Genomic DNA, 18274 nt, shown 5'->3' with positions numbered 1-18274 from the left:
AGCTGTTGTGCAGGAGCCATGCACAGCATGGGTGGCTTCTCAGGTGGCTCTAATGAACTGCTGAATTCTGGTGGCTTCTGTAGTGCTGCTGTGGTGTGCCAGCACCTTCCACAGTGCCCCAGCCCAGGAAGGCTTCTTAGCTTGGGCATAATGCATAAGTGTGAAGAAGCAACTGAAGTAACTGGTTGCAAACTTGAGCTTGACCAGCCAAAGGATTATTGGAGCATAGTATAAAATAAGCCTGTGGGTTGTTTGGGTTTGTTTTGGTTTTGGGTTTTTCTGTAAACTTGTAGAAACTTGATCCTATAGGGAATGATATTTAAGAATGTAACTGCTTTTAATCATATTAAGGGCACTTGCTAGGATGTTGCAGTTTCCATTTACAGTGTCTGGTTAACTGAGATATGCAATTTCTGTGTGGTGCCATAATAACCATGTGATAAACTGCAGAACTGTGTGATGCATTTTTATCATGTGGATTTTGTCGTGTATTTTAACACTGTTCTAAACCATGCCTGGCTGAGTTAATAAAGTTAATACTGAAAATTATGAGCTTTATACTTCTGATTGTTAGAGAAATAAAACACAACCTGACAAAAATGTTTCCTTTGTTCCTCAACACCATTTATACTGAGAAACAAGCTTGGTGGTCTTTGCTCCTCTGCCACAATGATTTTTAAAGCCAAAAGATTGAAAAGTTTCATGCAGCTGACTGCTTATAGGATATGTGTTAATACCCATTTCCTATGGGTTTTCTCCAATCTGTGATACATAGAGCTCTGTTAGCATTTGCTGGGATGAACTGCATAGCTCTAAACGTTTTGCAGTGCTGAACTGTGCATTGAAATAAGCTTACTAGGCATTCTGATAAATCCATGTCCATTCATTTGAGTCACATGCTCAAATACCTCTGCCCAGTATGTTCCAGTGACTTATACCTACAAAATGAGTCTCTCAATTGAACAGCCATTTTCAAGTCGTGGAAGGGTTTACAGTGGATAAAACGTATTCTTATGAGCTGTTCAGTATCTGAATAAGTGCCTTATGCATGTTTAGTTTCACTTGAGTGTATTGTTAAGTTTGGTTCTGCTTTCTGCTGCTGTGCATTGACATATACATATTACAAGCAAATGGATGGGTCAAAGACATGCTGCTTAAACTTTAGAAATGCAATGGTAACTATGTAATCATTGTTAGTTAGAGAATAGCTCCCTTTATTTTTTTGGCACTCATTTAGGATCTGTAGATCTGGAGTGAGTAACAGCTGTAATTACTGGCCAGGGGTCCAAACACCCTCTCCATGACCCTGGAAGAACAGCTCTTACCTGCAATTGGTCAGCATAGTTTGGTTTTATTTTCCATAGAATTTATCTCTTTATGAATTCATTTTATGTCTGTTTTTAATTAAAAGTACACAAAGGTGCTGGTTATGGTTGCTGCTTGCTAATCCTGCCTGACTCTCCTGGGAAACTCCAGCTCCTCAGTTGCAAGCTGTGATCCAGTCTGAATAATTGGTGTATCTGCCAGATCAGCCAGTGCCCTTGCAGTGTAGTCGAGGTACCATATTCCACTCTTGAGGTGGAGACTACAGACAGACTGACTGCGTCCTGCATTGTGATTTCTCCTTGGATCACCCACACCTTCCCAAAAGCAGGGGAAGGGGCTGGGAAAATAGCAGAAACCTTAAGAGAAATTCTCTCCCTTTCTGATATCAACCTCCTATTGTTCCCACGCAAAGTGTATGGTTTTTTCCAGTCTCTAAGAAAAATCTTCCTGTTTCATCAGCTACATCTAAGCAACACAGCTATGTGCCTTACTGAATTAGTGAGTTTCTGGAGTTCATTTACTGGTGAAGGGAATTAATCCTTTTCAGAGGAAGGAAATACACAAGAGGATAGAGTCTATTAATACAGGCAAAATAGCAAAGCCATGATAAAACCCAGACAATAACTGATTTAGACTTGTTTTAAATTACTTTCATTGTATTTGATCTGCTCTGTGGGATGGGTAAGAGTATGCTGTATCTGGAGTTGTAGGATTCTTTTTGCTTTTAGGAATGCAAATTTTTGTATATGGGGAAGGTTTTGTTTTCCATACGTATGCTGGTTTTCGTAGTATGACTCCATGGGATCCTGGGTCTCATGGAGTGCAGATGGAGAAAAGGATGTATATATGTGACTGCCTCATGTAAAGTGGAAGTATCATCTCCTGGCTCTCATGTCGTGTACCAACTTTCTAGTGCTTCAGAGATGCTCTGGATCTGCTTTATATGCATTGAGCAGATGGCCAGCCTGTGCCCAGATCAACTGCCTTCTGTGCATGAGGTGTCCAGGATACATTACACTTGCTACATGCTTGAGTTGCATGTGTGTGTATACTGATGATTTGTCTAGGGTTTTTGGACATCCAGAAGTCCCAGGCAGGTCCTTGGCTCTGACCTCTGTTAACGGGAAGAGGAGATGGAAGCAAAAGATCTTTCTGTTTTGCCCTTTTAGTAAATTTGTCTGGTTACTGGTACACAAAATCCTGTGGAAGTAGGGCACCCTTGGAGGTGGGGATCAACTACTCTGCAGGAGGAGCTTTTTTAACATGAGCTTCACTGGTATCTGCCGAGATAGCTTCACAGATGACAGCTTTGGAAGAGCTCCTATACTTTCAGTTTGGGAAGGAATAGCAACAAGATGACTACAAGCTAGAGCTCAGATGCTGAGATTGCCTTGATATCCTTGGTACAAAGTATAGGTTTTTTTCCTCTTAAAGTATTCTGTGTTGTCATAAATAGGTGATGTATAAACACCTGCTTATGAATATGTGAAGTAATCATTGCTATTGATTCTTTTTCAGGGTATGAGCATTATAGAGCAGCTAGATCCTGTATCTTTTAGCAATTACTTGAAGAAATACCATAATACAATATGTGGAAGACATCCTATTGGGGTATTATTAAACGTAAGTAATGTTTGATTTGTTGAAAAGTGTAACTTCTAGCAAGATGCTTACATTTATTTTAAACACAACATTGCTGGAGTATTCCTTAGTTCTAAAATGGCAAGTTTTGAATGAATTTATTTTTCCAAGTGTTCTCAGTTTGGTCTCCAATTTCCATGTCTTGCTTGTAGACAACTATAAGCTCTTAAAAGGGCTGAGGGTTTTCAGTTCCTTAAGGGAGATGAGATACCATATTTCTTTTGAATTTCAATGAAATACAATCATTCACTTTCTCTTGGCCCTAAATAAATGAATAAATTCATCTCCCTGAAGAAGTACATAATTAATCTTTTGAATCAGTACTTACAAACCTGTATATCACTTTTCTGTATTGCTATGAGCTAGCTATTGTGAGTGCCTTATGATGTCTGGCAGCATTTTGGGGTTTTGCAAATATGATGAGAGATTGCTTCTGTAAGTATTAATGTGGTGCACTGTTAACTCATAAATTAATGGCAATTAGAATTCAGATTAACTGGTACTTTCTAGTTACTGTATTCTGCTTCGGTGATGCAGCGGAGGCATAAACCTGGCTTAACTTAGTTGTCTGAATTAGGTCACAGCTGCTTTACAGCACTGCTGAAATGCTGCAGATTTGTCATATTGCTCGAGTGAATCTTGCTGTATTATTACTGTACTTCAAATCTGAAATGAAGCCTTTTAACCTTTTAAAAAGGGAAAATTTAGTTCACTGGAAATGTAGTCTATATGAAGAACATATAGAGGGACCTTTAAAAGTGAAGTCTGTAAAAGTTTGTATGAGCAATGTCAATATTGTGGATGCATGTAGCAAAATCCAGTACTATGACAACTCTGCAAAAATATCCAACTCTTAACCTCAGATAATAATTAGTTTTGTAGTGAATGTGAGCTAAATTCTGTTGATTCACTTTTGCCATTGTCACACTTTAATAAATTATCTTGGTACATTCTTTTTCCTTCATGGAAGAAATATGATTTTAAAAGTGTCAGTAGCATTGGGCTTTTTTCTGTTACATCTGCGTTTCTGTATAAATTTCCCCTAGAACTGAAAGCATTGTTTCTAAAGGATCTATTTTGAAAGGTTTTTTAATATCGCTTTGTAGAACTGCATGGATGTCCGTAGCGCAGCTGGGGGAGCATCACTGAATGAAATGGCACAGAAATGGGTTAGGTCCACAAATTACAAAGAGATGCTTATGTTATTATGAGAGGTGGTGCAAAGACCCATGGAGGGGAGGGGTGAGGGCAGGACTGAAAGCTAGAAAATGTCATAATTTCACTGATAGCTTTTTTTAAACAACTTTTTTTCTCTCCTCAGGCTATCAACGAGCTCCAGAAGAATGGGATGAATATGAGCTTTTCATTTTTGAATTATGCTCAGTCAAGCCAGTGTCGAAACTGGCAAGACAGCTCAGTGAGTTATGCAGCTGGAGCACTTATGGTCCACTGAACCGCTGAATGCTCAGGGATGGCACCTGCACACACTCTGTATACGGGGTCCCAGCCTAGCCCTTACAAAGATACGGTCCCTGGTCTTTGGGTATACTGAAACCTCAAACTAATAGAACTCTTCTTTTCTAGTAGGTGTAGTCCTTCCTTAGTTTAAACTCATTTAAAAATGCTTTCTTGTTTAGGACAGTGGAAGGAAGGCTGGTATCAAAACATTTTGTGATTTTTATTTTTTTTGGGGGAAAAGATGATGGCTGTGAAGGCATGGTGGCAGACAGTCCTTACAAATACATGTAAAGCATTTACCGTATCCTAAATTTGCACTCTCTGCAGACCTGTGCACATATACTCAGCTTTCAGAATAGTTTTGCAAGTTGTAAACAGAAAAAGGAGTGGAAGCTCTTGAATGAAAGAAAAAAGAAAAAAAAAAAAAGGAAAACAATGCATTTATAAATGATCCTGTATTAGAATATAATAAAACTCCAGTATAGTCAGTTACTACCCGTGATGTACAACAGATATCTTCTATTTTAGTTGCTAATAAAGGGCTACACAAACCAAAATAGTCTGATTTAAACTTATTGCTTTGTGTTCTGTATGTGGCTGCTTGTCATTAACATTCTTTATCCTCAGTTCATATCCTTGATAATTCAGCCATTCTGTAAAATACTTCAGAATGTATTTTATACTCAACATTTGTTATGACTACTTCATTTAGAGATTTTTTTATCTTAAACCTGCACTATGAGTTCAGCTGTGCAAAAGAACTTAAAAAACCTTTTGTATATACTAATTCTTTTTGGTTTACAACTATCTATAAAATAGTATCATCTTTTAGTATGTGATACAAATTTGTATCAAAAATACGCTTTTAATGATTTTATGCTGTTTGATTATTAAAGTGAAATAGATGCAGTATTTTTATTTGAAATAACAAACAGTAGCTTGAAAAAGATAATTCTTAAGAGTATCTATCAAGCATTCATAGGCCACAGAAGCCATACAGTGCTAAGCTCAAGCAGTTATTCTTCAGAGGTTTAATTGGGAGGGGAAGGTAAGACCTTTTATTTATTTTTTAGTCTTTATTCTTTGACTGTAGTTATAATTGTTTCATGTTCTTCAAATATCATCACATCTTAGAGTTCCTGAATTTTCTTCCAGCCAAAATAATGGTGTGATTATTTGAGTTATCATTCCTGAAGACTTCCTTTCGTTCTAATAAGAAATGCAAAGTAGGATGACAGTTCTGGCTCATTGTCTAAATGGAGATTTCATTCCCTGGTATTTCACCTACTGTCAAACAAACCTCTTGGTACATTCAGCTTTTCTGAGTGGCAGAGGGGAATTTTGGAATTGAATTTAGATTATCTTTGGAAGTTGTGGGAATTGCTGCATACAAAGTCTTCACCTGAAAGCATACTAGACATGTAATCTTATCGAAATACCCTTTTTCAAACAGACACTTCTTACACCACTTCTATTTTCCATATCATAGTTGGCCACCATTTTAGTAATAACAGGTGAATGCTCCATTTACAAAATGAACTACTTTGCAGATGTTCAGAATCCATTCCAAATGCCAAACTCCTTTACATGTTTGTTGTTTTAGTTGCCTTATTGCTCTGCCTTGTTCTTGGAAAGTCTCAGCAGCAGACAGGGAAAAGAACTTTCAAATTACTTTCTACAGACCAGCAGGAAGGCTGTGCTGGTAGAACTGAATTGGTAGCCAGTCTTTATAAATACTTGTCTGACTGTGCCTTATTAAAAAAAGTAGTTTTATCATGAAGGTTTTTGGTTTTTTTAATCTTTGGTGAATACAAGTTTAATTAGGACTCAGGTTTCTTTTAGTCTTATGCCAAATGCTTAATGCCATTCTTGAAACACATAGTTAATTGGAACAGTGAAGTATATACTTTCTCCCTAAGGTAAACATAGTAATTAGCTTCTGAATACAAATGCCTAAGTTACATCTCACTTCTGTAAGATAGTTTTAATAAAAACAAAACATAACTGGAAGAGCTTCAAGGAAATTGGTTAGCCATTTTGCTCAGCACAATGTTATGAAATATCTTACAGTGCAAGCACTTCACTTGTAAACTGTGTAATGTATTTCAAAATAAAGTTTCTAATTAAAATGGGAATTTCTGTGCCTACTAATAATAACCAGCAATGACAGTTCAGAAACCCATCCAGAGAGAAATTTAAAGCTTTGCGAAATTTGCTCTAACTTAGAAGGACTTGTTGTAAAAACCCTGTTTGATTGAAAGAACAAAATACCTTTTGGTGGGGTTGGAGGGAGCTGACTTTCAGTGCTCTGTTTCCTGGTGTCTCAGTTTGAAATGTGTCAAAGGAAAAGCAAATCATGTCCTGGAAAGATCTTCACTCAAGACTATAGTTTCATTATTTTGGCTTTATCACACACTTCATTCTCACTTAGATACTTGAATATAGCATTCTGGGACAAGGAGTGTCTGGTTTAAGACAATATGGAATATTCACAGTCCTGTTTGCTTTTGTGGAGGTTTCTTCTATGCACAGGCTGAGCTTTGACCACTTTTCTGGTGCAGTAAGTCCAGCCAGGGACATGATTCTCATTTTGAAATAATTTTGGCATTTTAGAGAAATGTTCAATGCATGAAAATGTTGATTAAAATACTCCATTGTTGGTTTGGGGGGTTTTTTTGTGTGTTCTTGCATTGTTCACAAAAGGTCTTTATGGATTTTTTTTTTTTTTTTTTTTTTTAATACTGTCTTTAAAAAGTGCTTTTAAAGTACGGTCTTCTTAACCCTTCAGCTTAAAGATTTTGATATCAAAATGGAGCAATAGATCTTCCACTGCTCTAGGTTTAGACTGGCAGAAGCAGGAGAAGCCACAGGCAGTGAATGCCCCCGTGGGCATCAGGAGCAGCCTCTCCCTTTCAACTGAGTGTGCCAATGTCTGCCCCTCTCAGCGTGGTACAAGGGAGGGGTAGCTACCTCAGCTTTCAGCCTTCGTCAGTTTGTAATGGCTTTCTGGCTGTATTTACTTATAAAATCATGGCTTGAGTGGCTTTGATCCAGTGTTGCTGTTCTAACTGAACTCTTACTCCAGTGCAGTCTCCTTTCTTACAGAAAGCACTGAAGAAAGAAAGCACTTTGGAAGTGCTAAGTCCGCCTGGGTATTTTCAGGCCTAGCTCTTGCTCTCAGTGTTTCCCAATCAGGGGCTCGTTGCTGTGTCTCAGGGGTTCTGGATATTGCTGTAGGGTTTACTCAGGAATTTCAGATTGACATTGCAAACACTGAAATGGGAGGTTGCTGTTTGACGCCTGCACACAAGGTCTAACAGTACTTTGACATGTTGTTTCAGTGGTTGGTGTACAGTTTTACCATTGCATGGTTTTTCCCCTTATTCCCTCAGGAAAAGTTGCTCTCCTTTGTCTCAAAGGAAGCTTTGCTTTCAAATGATATGACTCACCATGATTTGCAGTTGTTATTTCCTTGGGCTGAGTTCAGTGTGCTAACTACCACCTGATCCACTCTCAGAAATTACTCAAACTATTAGATTCATGAAGAAATGTTCAAAGTCCCTTGTATAGGTGACCTTTTGCTTTCCTACTTCTGTTAGAAACTTCCTGAAATTTACCCTTGAAGCCAGCCTATGAAAAAACTTCAGTGTGAAGAAAAACTGGATTTCAGGATCCAGTTTAGTGCAGGGCCCACAGTGTAGCCAGATGGCCTTTTCAATAGATGGTTGCAAAACACGATTTGGAATTTGTCTGTGGGGATGAAATGACTGTTCTTTCAGTAATGCAAAATCTATTGACTCTATTCTAATTGTCTGTAGAGCTATTTTATTTCATTTTTCTTTTCTTATTTGATGTTGTTTAATTCTGAAAACAATTTGTCCGTGCGTACTGCAGGCAACTTCCGGATGCCTGGTGTCATTTGGAGGTTTATCCAGCATTAGCTGAAAACTTGGCAATGGCTTATTCCTGTCTTGTTCTGGTACCTGTTTAGTATGTGCATTCCCTAATGCCAGGGTTTGAGACGTCTTTCCCATTGCTTACACCCCAGGAATGAAAATGCCCTGCTAGTGATATCTCTAAATTAAGAAAGAGATTGTCAAGTTTGTTTGCCTGCTTGTGTTTTGGGGTTTTGGTTGGGCAGGGTGGTGTTGGTGGAAGTTTGGATCTTTTTGGAAAGGGCAGAGAAATGAGGAGAATGGGCATAGATGGGGAAGAACATGGTTGCTTTTTCAGTTTAATGTCAGCAACTGTTCTACTACCCTGTTTGGGAGCTGACACGCTGCAAAATACTGCCCAGTACAGCTGCGGGCTGAGTGCCATTGTGGGCAGCTTGTTAGTGCTACTTCAAAGAGAAGAAATGTTGGAGGTATTTTGTCAAGTGTAGCTCAATTCGTTGAAGCTCAAGGGTGAGAATCCTACACTGATACCTTTACATCACAGGTAAATAAGGTGTCTTTATACAAAGGTGACAGATGGACCCCCACACTCCCCAGTTTTCTAAGGGAATGTGTTTGGTTCTCAGTGGATTTAAGAGAAGTAAATAATTTTTCTCAGCCCTGTGACCTCCATTGACATTAATGTAAATATGTATACCCTACCAACAGTTCTATATAATTTTTTCAAAGCTTGTGAAACCAAAGTTATCTAATTACTGTTTTCAAACAGAAACATATCCAGAATTCAGTAGTTTTATTTAAATCCCATTAAAAAATTATCCGGGGCCTCAAATCTGCTGAGTGAAGCTGGTAATGAAACTTCAGATGTCGGTGATACAGTATCTGCTCTGTATATGACAAAGCCGTAAGTGGCAAGAAGAATAAAACATTGTATTAAGCATTACACTGAACCTAAACTTCTCAGGTTTCTTTTTTTTTCTCTAGTGAATTTTAAACCAGCCTGTGGCTGCAGCTTCACGAGGCGGAGAACAGCAGTGCTCTTGGTTGAAGTCCCTTCTTCGGTAAAATTTTGTGTGTGTTATATTTTTATGCTGACCTCTTGCAGCACAAAATAAGAGTATTGGCATCACTTAAAAAAAAAAACCAAACCCCAGTAAACCAAACAATCCTCCCAACCACAAAAAACCTGTAAGCGTATTTCTACAAAAAGTAGGGAGAGCTTTAACCAGAAGGTTGACCTTAGGAAGGCTGGGGCAAATTTGGGTGGGGGAGCTTCCTGATCCACATCTGCAGCAGGAGCCCTTAAAGGGGTGGGTGCCCTCACTGAGGAGGCGGTCCTCAGAGTGGGCTCAAGACTCCTGGCCCAGGGGGAAGGGCCTTTTCCAGTAAATGCAGGTGAAGTCTCATCAGCAGGTCTTTAGAAAAAATGCCTTTGCTCATGCTAGAGAATGAACTTTAGTAAGGGCCTCTTAAACAGTTTGCTTTCCTGCAAGCAGTCTTGTATGATATGCCGCGTCCCCGGCAGTGTTCAAGGCCAGGCTGGATGGGACTTTGAGCAACCTGGTTTAGTGGAAGGTGTCCCTGCCTGCACCAGGGGGCTTTCAACTAGATGATCTTCCGATCCAAACCATTCTATGACTCTATGAGATTGAGTGAAAGTGCTGGGGTCCAGCATGTGTTCCCATCATTGCACAACAGTTGGCTGGAAAATGGGAGTTTCCTGCTGCCACTACCTCTTCTCACTCTCCTGATACAGGCTTTCCAGCTGCCAGTGCCCCTCTCAAATTTGGACCGGGCACCTCCACAGTCGCTGCTACCATCATCCCAGTACGGCTGCAGCCATCGCCAGCAGAAACCAGCGTCCTAGTGAGCGCGGGGCAGCCCGGCCCTCAGGCAGCGCAGCCCTACCGTCCCGCTTCAGCAATGCCCGTTGCAGAGTGTTCTGGAAAGGCGGCTTTTCCTTAGAGAAGCTCCTGAGGCGGGTTATTTTGGGGAGGGGGAGGGCTGGCCGACACTAGGTGTCAGTGTCGTGCTTCCCTCCGCTCCTGCCTGCTTTTACTTTTAAAATATCCGTTAGAGCCTCTCGTTTTCCAGTTTGTTCTGAGCTGCGTGGCCATATCCAAAAGCCCGTTTTCCAACCAACAGTGTCTTTACAATACTGTGTCTTAAAAAAATAAAAAATCCTTCAAAAATAATTACATTGAATCATAGAATCATAGAATGGTTTGGGTTGGAAAGGAGCTTAAGATCATCTAGTTCCAACCCCCCTGCCATGGGCAATGTGATGAAGTGATGAAGATCGTCGCTTACCGAATTGTCTGTAAAAAATGGCAACAGCATCTATTACATACAAATATTTTTGTTGACAAAGCTTATAAGCAAACATTCAACATAAAGCAAGAATGTGTCTCCTGCTGTATGGACCCTCTTGCTCTCAGTGTTTCCCGAATGTCCTGGGTTCAGTTGTAAGTTACTTTTCTCCTTCCTAGTAGCTGGTGCAGTGCTGTGTTTTGGCTTTAGTCTGAGAACAATGCTGATAACACACCAACGTTTTAGTTGTTGCTCCGTAGCGCTTACCCTGAACAAGGACTTTTCAGTCTCATGCTCTGCCAGTGAGGAGGGGAACAGGAAGCCAAGAGGAAGCAGAGATAGGACACCTGACCCAAACTAGCCAAAGGGGTATGACCGCAGCATGTCATGCCCACTATATAAACTGGGGAGAGTTCCTAGAAGGCCCAGATCACTGCTTGGATTGGGCTGGGTATCGGTCAGCAGGTGGTGAGCAATTGTATTGAGCATCACTGCTGTTTGTTGGTTTTTTTTCTTTCCCTTTTTAGTTTTATATTCTCTCTGCTTGTTATTTCCCTTATCATTATTATTGGTGGTAGTAGTAGTAGTTTTGTATTGTACTTTAGTTACTGGACTGTTTTTATCTCAACCCAAGATTTTTTCGATTCTCCTCCTTTATCCCTCTGGGAGCCGGGGGGGAAGAATGGAGGGAGGGAGTGAGTGGCTGCATGGTTCTGAGTTACCAGCTGTGCTTAAACCAGGACACTGAGTCATGCAAAAATTACTTCACTCGGTTTGGTGTTTGAATAAGGCTGTTCTTCAGTTAAGGACAAGGTGGGAGCTCGGGCTATGAGTTGTGTGAGGAAAGGAAAAGCTTTCTCCTAAGCTCCTGCAAGTGGCATTGCAGGTAAATTGTGCTCATGTTTGTGAAAAAGGTGGTGGCAAGATGGGTTTCATCAGGGTGGGCCCAAGACAGCAGGTGGGGCGGCAGGATGGATGTGAGCATCCTCCGTGGCATCTCCCACCCTTGCACTCAGGGGCAGGACGGGCCCCAGACTTCTGTCTATGTGCTTTGGTTTGGCCCGACTAGCAGAGAGCAGCCACTGGGGGGGCACCCATGGGGCCACGTATGTTAGAGCATCCCATCTCTGCACAGGTACTTCTTTTTTCAAAGCTTGGAAATTTGACCAAGCTCTCACTGAAGTCAACAGGAGACTGATCAAACTACACGTTCATAAGGAGATACAGAGCTGCCCAAGAAGGTGGTGGGGGAGCCAGATCTCAGCCATTGTAACTTGGGGAGAGTCTGTGGAAGGCTGCAGCTAGCAGTTTGTGCAGTGGAACAAAATCAGAGATGAAGAACATGCAGTCAGATTGTATCTGGAGACAAATGTCTCCAGATATAATTCTAACCCCAAGCAGAAGTTTCATTTATCTGATCTGCCCATTGATTTTACAAGATTTTGTTCATCAAAAGAATGGAATAGGAGCCAAGCTACGGCCTTTTTTTCTTTTCTCCACCCTCCCCCTTTCTTTTAAGTACTGCTAGGTTCCATTTTCTTGACATATGAGCTTTTCCATAACCAGAATTTCTTTTAGCTGAACTCATGTTATCTGAGAGAAATCTCAGGCTTGCTCCAGCTTATTTTATAACTAAGCATTGTTCCAAAATGAAGTCAGAAGGTGAGGGACCAAAAAGTTGGACTGGAAAAGACAAAAAACCAAAAAGACAACATGCACTCCTTTTTCAACTGACTCCAGCTGGAACAGAGTTGGGCCAGTGAGGCCTTCTTGAAATTTGTATTCTTCGCTTTCCATTGCAGAGTTGCTTTTGCCACTGGTGAGCAAAAGCATCTAGGCCCTGACACCTTGTATGGCTGGAGCATGCCACCACTAGCCCTTTTTGGGGACATACCACCACAGACCTAGCACTGGTGTAGCTCTTCCTCCAGTAGCAAGGATATGCTAACACGGGCAGTGTAGCTGCTGTATCTGTTTATCCAGTTGCTCTGCTTAGGTGTAGCTCATGGGATGCTAAAGATGCCCTTTTGCTGCTGATTATTGCTTCTGTGGAGCTGTATCTCTATGGGAGGAAAGATAGAGCAGAGGTAAGAGTCAGTCTGGTGAAGATGCTGCCTCTTTGACTCTCCCACAGCTCGCTGCACTGAGAGAGGGTAGCTGGGCCAATGCATGTTGAAAGCAGGGCCTTAGATTAGGTGATCCAGAGCATTGCCAAGCCAAGTCCTGCACGATTCCATCTAGGGAAATTTTGCCACACTTCCAGGCAACCTATCCCAGCCTTTAGCTGGTCTCACAGTGGAGAAGATTTTCTGGTGTCTGGAGACAAAATTTGGCCTGAAATGACTTGCTTGTCTGTCAATCACAGGCACTCTCAAGAAGAGAGTGCCTTCATGTTCTCTACATTTCCAGCGCTGAAAGACTTGTATAAGATCCCTCCGAGCCCTTGCTTCTCTAGGCTGAATGAACGAAATCCCTTCAGCCTTTCTTTAAGTGCCAAGGTCTCAAACCCCACAACCATCTTGGTGCGCCTACCCCCGACCCTGCAGATAGCAGTGTTACGTGGTGTGACATTTAGGAGGTCCACCATGCCATCTCACATTCAGAGTGCATACACTTTGATTGCCCTTGGCAGGTGTTTTCCAGTGTGTCCATGAAAAGCCTGTGCTGTGGTGACCCAGAGCCCCCCAGCATGGTCCCACCAGGGCTTTGCTGCCTTTTGGGGAGGGGGGGGCACTTGAGTTGTGATCTTTCTGCAGTTTAATCCCATCTGTCCTACCCCAGCAGATTTGTTAAACTCTGACATCTCCTTTACTGTTTTTGATTGGAAAACTAACTTACTGCATCTCTTTTCAGTTTTCTCTTCCCTGGCAAGAACAACCCTAATTCTTTCCATCTTTGCCTATACCACAACTGGTTGCTCTTGCTGCTTTCCTCCAGGCTGCTGGTCAATGCTTTCTTTCCTCAAAGTCTAGCATCCCAAATGACTCATGTCTGCTGAGGCCAGACTGGTGCCAAATGGGGGAAGTACCACTTTGTTTTCTCACATCTTACCACTGCATGGCGTGACCCAGTTTGATGCTCACTCTTCCCTGCAGCAGGCAAGGCACTGTGACACATGCTAACACCTAAATTCAGCAGAACAGCTGTGAGCCAGGTTTTGCCTTGTCATATATCTGCTCATCCAGAAACCCATGCCAGGTTTGTACTTTCTCTTGTCCTTATCAAACTGCCTTCTGGTTTTTTAGACAGTTTCTCCAGTTTGGCTAGACCATTTTGAATTCTCAGGCTGTCTCCCATCTACTGGAAGTCCTTCCACCCTAGCCATCATCTACAGATTTAATAACTGTACTCCAGGCTCTCAGTATCCAAAGCATTAATGAAGATACAGTGTAGTACCATAGGCTGGCTTCAGTGAAGTCCATGCTTGACACACCCTTCCAGTCTGACCAGGGATTTACTGACAATGACTCTGAAACAAGTTTTCTAACCAATTCTGAACTTCCCTTACAGTAGTGTCATGTTGACTCAAGTCACCTCCCTATAAGCATGCCACGTGAGAAAATGCCAAAGCACATCTGTTGCTTACGTAGAATTACAGTTTCCACTTTTACCCTCTCACAGGAGGAACCTGAGATGGCTTTCATATTAGTTTCTCATTAGTCTGCATTTGCCATCACTCATCTGCTTGGCATCTTTCATGTATTTGCAAGTAGCCTGGTTTGTTCTTACAGTGTTTTTCTGAGCACTGACATTAAGCCAACTGTTCTCCAGTTGTCTTGCTCATCTGTCCCCACTTTATAAAGCTAGGTACTCTGTTTGCCCTTGGTCAGTCTTCTGAGACCTTGGGCACCTTTGCCAAATTCCCAGGTAACCTCAGCCAGCTCTGAGATAGCTTCTGCAAGTGGTGGAAATACCTATGGAGAATTTTATTAGGCAAAACCAGTTTGAAAACATGTAATTTATCTAACTGGTCTTTTTAGATAAATTTAGATAGCTTTTTCTTTTTTTAGTACTCTGAAATCTCAGTCTTTTGCTGGCACTTCTGCCAGCTGTCCAATCACACTTGACCATTTCAGTGCAAACAGGAAAAAAAAAAGCCCCAAACCAAAATACTGTCATTGTTGGCACTGATAGGTTTAAGTGATAGAAATGTGGGAAGGGAAAGGACTACTTGGTACAGTAAGTTCCATGTCCAGTGGCCATAAAGTATAACATGATGCAGAGACTATGCAAATCTCTGAACTTAATAAGCCAAAACCCCTTTAAGAAGTGCCTGCCGGGAAGCTATTACCCTGCAATGCTAACTGCTAATGCTGAAAAGACAGGCTGAGCTTTTGGAAACCTAAGGGTTTACCTTTTGCCTTTTCTTATTGTGGCAGCAAAATGGTCTGTGGCTGGAAAGGAGAGGCCAGGGGAACAGTCCCCAAGGCGGTGGCTGCAGTGGCCTGAGGAATTCGGGCCCAGCATGGCTGTCATGGCCAAAGGGCATCTCTCTCAGCCCTTGGTGCAAAGTGGGAGAGGTGCAAGGCTTGGGCTTGGGCTCCCTTGGTGCAAGAGCTGGTGATGGGACAGTGAAAAGGGAAAATACAAATGAGATCTTCAGGAGGGAGCCTGCAGGGTAATGGCAATGCTCATCAGCCTAACAGTGTTATTGCCAACTTTTATACAGGTTCTTGTTCTCAGTTCAAAGGGAAAGATGCTTTATTCAGAGCTTCACTCTTTCCTGCAACAGTCCCCAATCTGCCTGGGACTTGCCCATGGCTGTATGATGGCTGTGCTTTCCTGCACGCTCCAATCTTTTTTTGCAGCATTTGCAGCATCATCTCAGATCAGAGACCCTCAGAAATGCCCCCAAGCTGTAAAAATGGGTTAATCATGCAGTAATCTCTTGTTTCGGATTCAGTGAAGTATTATACAAGCAGTCATAAATGCTGATCTTTGAAAACAAGAGCAGCTTCACATGCAATTGTTTAGTTCAACCAATGTACAAAGCAAAAATTTTCTTGGAATGTTACATTATTGTTATTTTTTTAATACTAAGTGGTCCTTCAATGTGTGTTAATCTCTGACAGATGGCTCTGTCCATCTGGCACTAATGAAGAGTGTAAAAGTCTAATTTATGCAGAAAACTTACTTAAAATTGTATATTCATTAGAAACAACTAAAACAACTGATCTTTTCATCCTGGGAGCGCATGATGCTGCCAAAGCACCACTAATAAATTCCACTGCCAAGAAGTGGGGGAGAATTTGCAGACAGAACTGATGGCATGAGCAATTTTTCTCCTTTCACAGTTATGAAATATTTCTAAGGAAAAAAACATCTCATGAAGAAAGTGCAGTGTCTCTCATGGACAGATTCGCATAGGCCCTGGCCCGTGCTGAGGGAATGTACCATATCAGTGCCTGCCTTGGTCTCTGGTGAAAGTCAGAGATTGAGATTCTGGATCAGAGTGTGCCTGTCTCAGTGCAACACCTGATGATGACAGACCACTACCATAGAATCACAGAATGGTCTGGGTTGGAAGGGACTTTAAAGATCATCTTGTTCCAACTCCCCTGCCATGGGCAGGGACACCTTCCACTGGACCAGGTTGCTCCAAGCCCCGTCCAACCTGGCCTTTAACACTGCCAGGGATGGGGCAGCCACAGCTTCTCTGGGCGACCTGTGCCAGGGCCTCACCACTGTCACAGGGAAGAATTTTTTCCTAATATCTAATCTAAATCTCCCCTCTGCCAGCTTAAAGCCATTACCACTTGCCCTGTCGCTACCTGCTCTTGGAAGAAGTCCCTCTCCAGATTTCTTGTAGGCCCTCTTCAGGTACTGGAAGGCTGCTCTTGCTGCTTCTCTCACCAGACCAGCAACTTCACACTCATCCAGCCTGCTGCAAAGGGCTGAAGTTCTTGTCAGCTGCCACAGTGGCTTGGGGTGCCCAGGGCATTGCCTGGAGAAGGCAATTGGGAGGAGGAGATAGGGACCCTATAGAAAGTATGCAGAAGAGCTCAAGTAGAGGGGAATCCACATGAAACCAGGCAATGTTACTTGTCCAGGCATCAGCTTCAGAAAAGCTAAGAAGGCAGTAGAGGTCCTGCATAAAGCAGTTGCATGGGATTTTTTTTAATAAAACACAGAATTTGCCATTTCAGAGCATGGTCCCACTCCCATGGTGACTTGTGTGGTAAATCCCCTTGGATTTTTGGGGAACTTGACTGGGTTGTTATGTTGCTCTGGGAATCTGAAATATTTGGGTGTGATGTCATGCTCAGAGAATAAAGCAATACTTTGTCTATGACAAACATTTATCTGTTATTTTTTCTTCTTTTAGCATCATCAAGTATTCAAGCTGAGAAGGAATATAATTTTTGTATTTGTCCTGTAAAAAGAAAACATTATTCTGTCAGTTCAGAAAGAGTTCTTTCTGCCCTCAGGATCCAACACGATTGTCTTACCTTGAACCATGAAAGGGTTGAAGTGTGAGTACTCTTTCATGCTGAAGTAAAAATACTGTTTTGTCCTGAAGATCGGAGCAGAGTACTCAGTATTCCCCCAGCACGTGAATTGAGATTTAGAGTGACATTACACAAGATTTTCTTAGAAATTATACATTTTTTGCTACAAAAACTGTGTCCTCACATGAAGTCTATAGACAAGACTGCTTTGCATTTTAAAAGTGCTTTATCTTTTGAGACTTCCAAGTCAGGTTAGCCTCTTACATCTGTATGGAAAAATCTTAGATGATTTATTAAAAAGGAAACTAGTCAGGCTTTTGCTACGCAATAGCAACCTATTAAAATGTATAATTTCCCTAAACAAGTGTTTTCAGGTGGTGTTTTAGTCATGGAGCATCTGACAGCAGACGCATCGTTTCTGTTAAAGTTTAATGAGTTGACTTTAAAGGCTCTAGAACACACTGGAGTTCCTTTTAAATTCTCTGTGATTATTCCCTAACAGTGAGCTGTAATAGCTCCAGGCTGCCCTGTTCAAGGCCAAAACTCACTTGGTGGTGGGTGCTAAGGGAAAGCCATCAGGGTGCTGGCCTGTGAATTGGAGGAGCTGAAAGTGGATCTGTGCTGCATCGCGCTCTGCCTGCACGACTGTCTCTAAGCTCCTCAGTGTGTTCTAGGACCGCAAGGCTGCAGCTGATGCCATGTCAATCAGGGCTACTGACATGAAAGAACCTGCACAAGCTCATACTTTCGATACAGGACACAGGGGAAGTTTGGCACTCTGAAAAGGGTTGGAAACCGGGCATACTATGGGTCAGGGAGCCTCTACAGTTTGCCGCCAGGTGATGTACTGGGAAAAGTCCGGAGTTAGCGCACTTCTCTAGACCTTGGTCACCGAAACCTGGGCTCTATCATGAGGGCTGGTGGTAACATCTTGCCTTTTCAGAATGAAACAAGGCTCATTGCATCCTTTAAAAGCACAGAAGAAAGGCATTGCTAGTAATGCCTAGATTTTAAATTGGAAGTCTGAACACATGCTCAGGAAATGAGACACATGCATTTTAAGCCTTTCTTAGCTGGAGGAGATTCAAGCCCACATCAGAGAGAATCGGCAAGGAAGAGTCTGTAGCTGGGGGATGAGAGAGTGCACTCAGGGCACAGAAGGCAGGTCTGCTTATACACTGCACTCTGCTCTTT

At 41.9% G+C, this 18274-nt stretch overlaps 1 protein-coding gene across 5 annotated transcripts in view; it reads left to right on the top strand.

Moving 5' to 3' along the window:
• MEMO1 (mediator of cell motility 1) overlaps positions 1-4982 on the top strand; it is a 29208-nt gene extending 24226 nt beyond the window's left edge. For 4 of the 5 annotated variants that reach the window (XM_030499401.1, XM_030499402.1, XM_030499404.1 and 1 more), the window contains 2 exons: positions 2845-2949; positions 4289-4976. In XM_030499401.1, the coding sequence (XP_030355261.1) occupies positions 2845-2949; positions 4289-4420 (237 nt within the window). In that variant the 3' untranslated portion in view covers positions 4421-4976. Of the gene's footprint in view, positions 1-2844; positions 2950-4288 lie in introns of all 5 variants that reach the window. The other variant, XR_003993456.1, reaches the window with a different exon arrangement.
• The last annotated feature ends 13292 nt before the right edge of the window (positions 4983-18274 follow it).

The sequence above is a fragment of the Strigops habroptila genome, chromosome 10, assembly GCF_004027225.2.
Source record: "Strigops habroptila isolate Jane chromosome 10, bStrHab1.2.pri, whole genome shotgun sequence".
Lineage (NCBI taxonomy): Eukaryota > Metazoa > Chordata > Aves > Psittaciformes > Psittacidae > Strigops > Strigops habroptila.
Note: the sequence above shows the minus strand (reverse complement) of the source record. Positions and strands in the feature narration are given on the sequence as shown.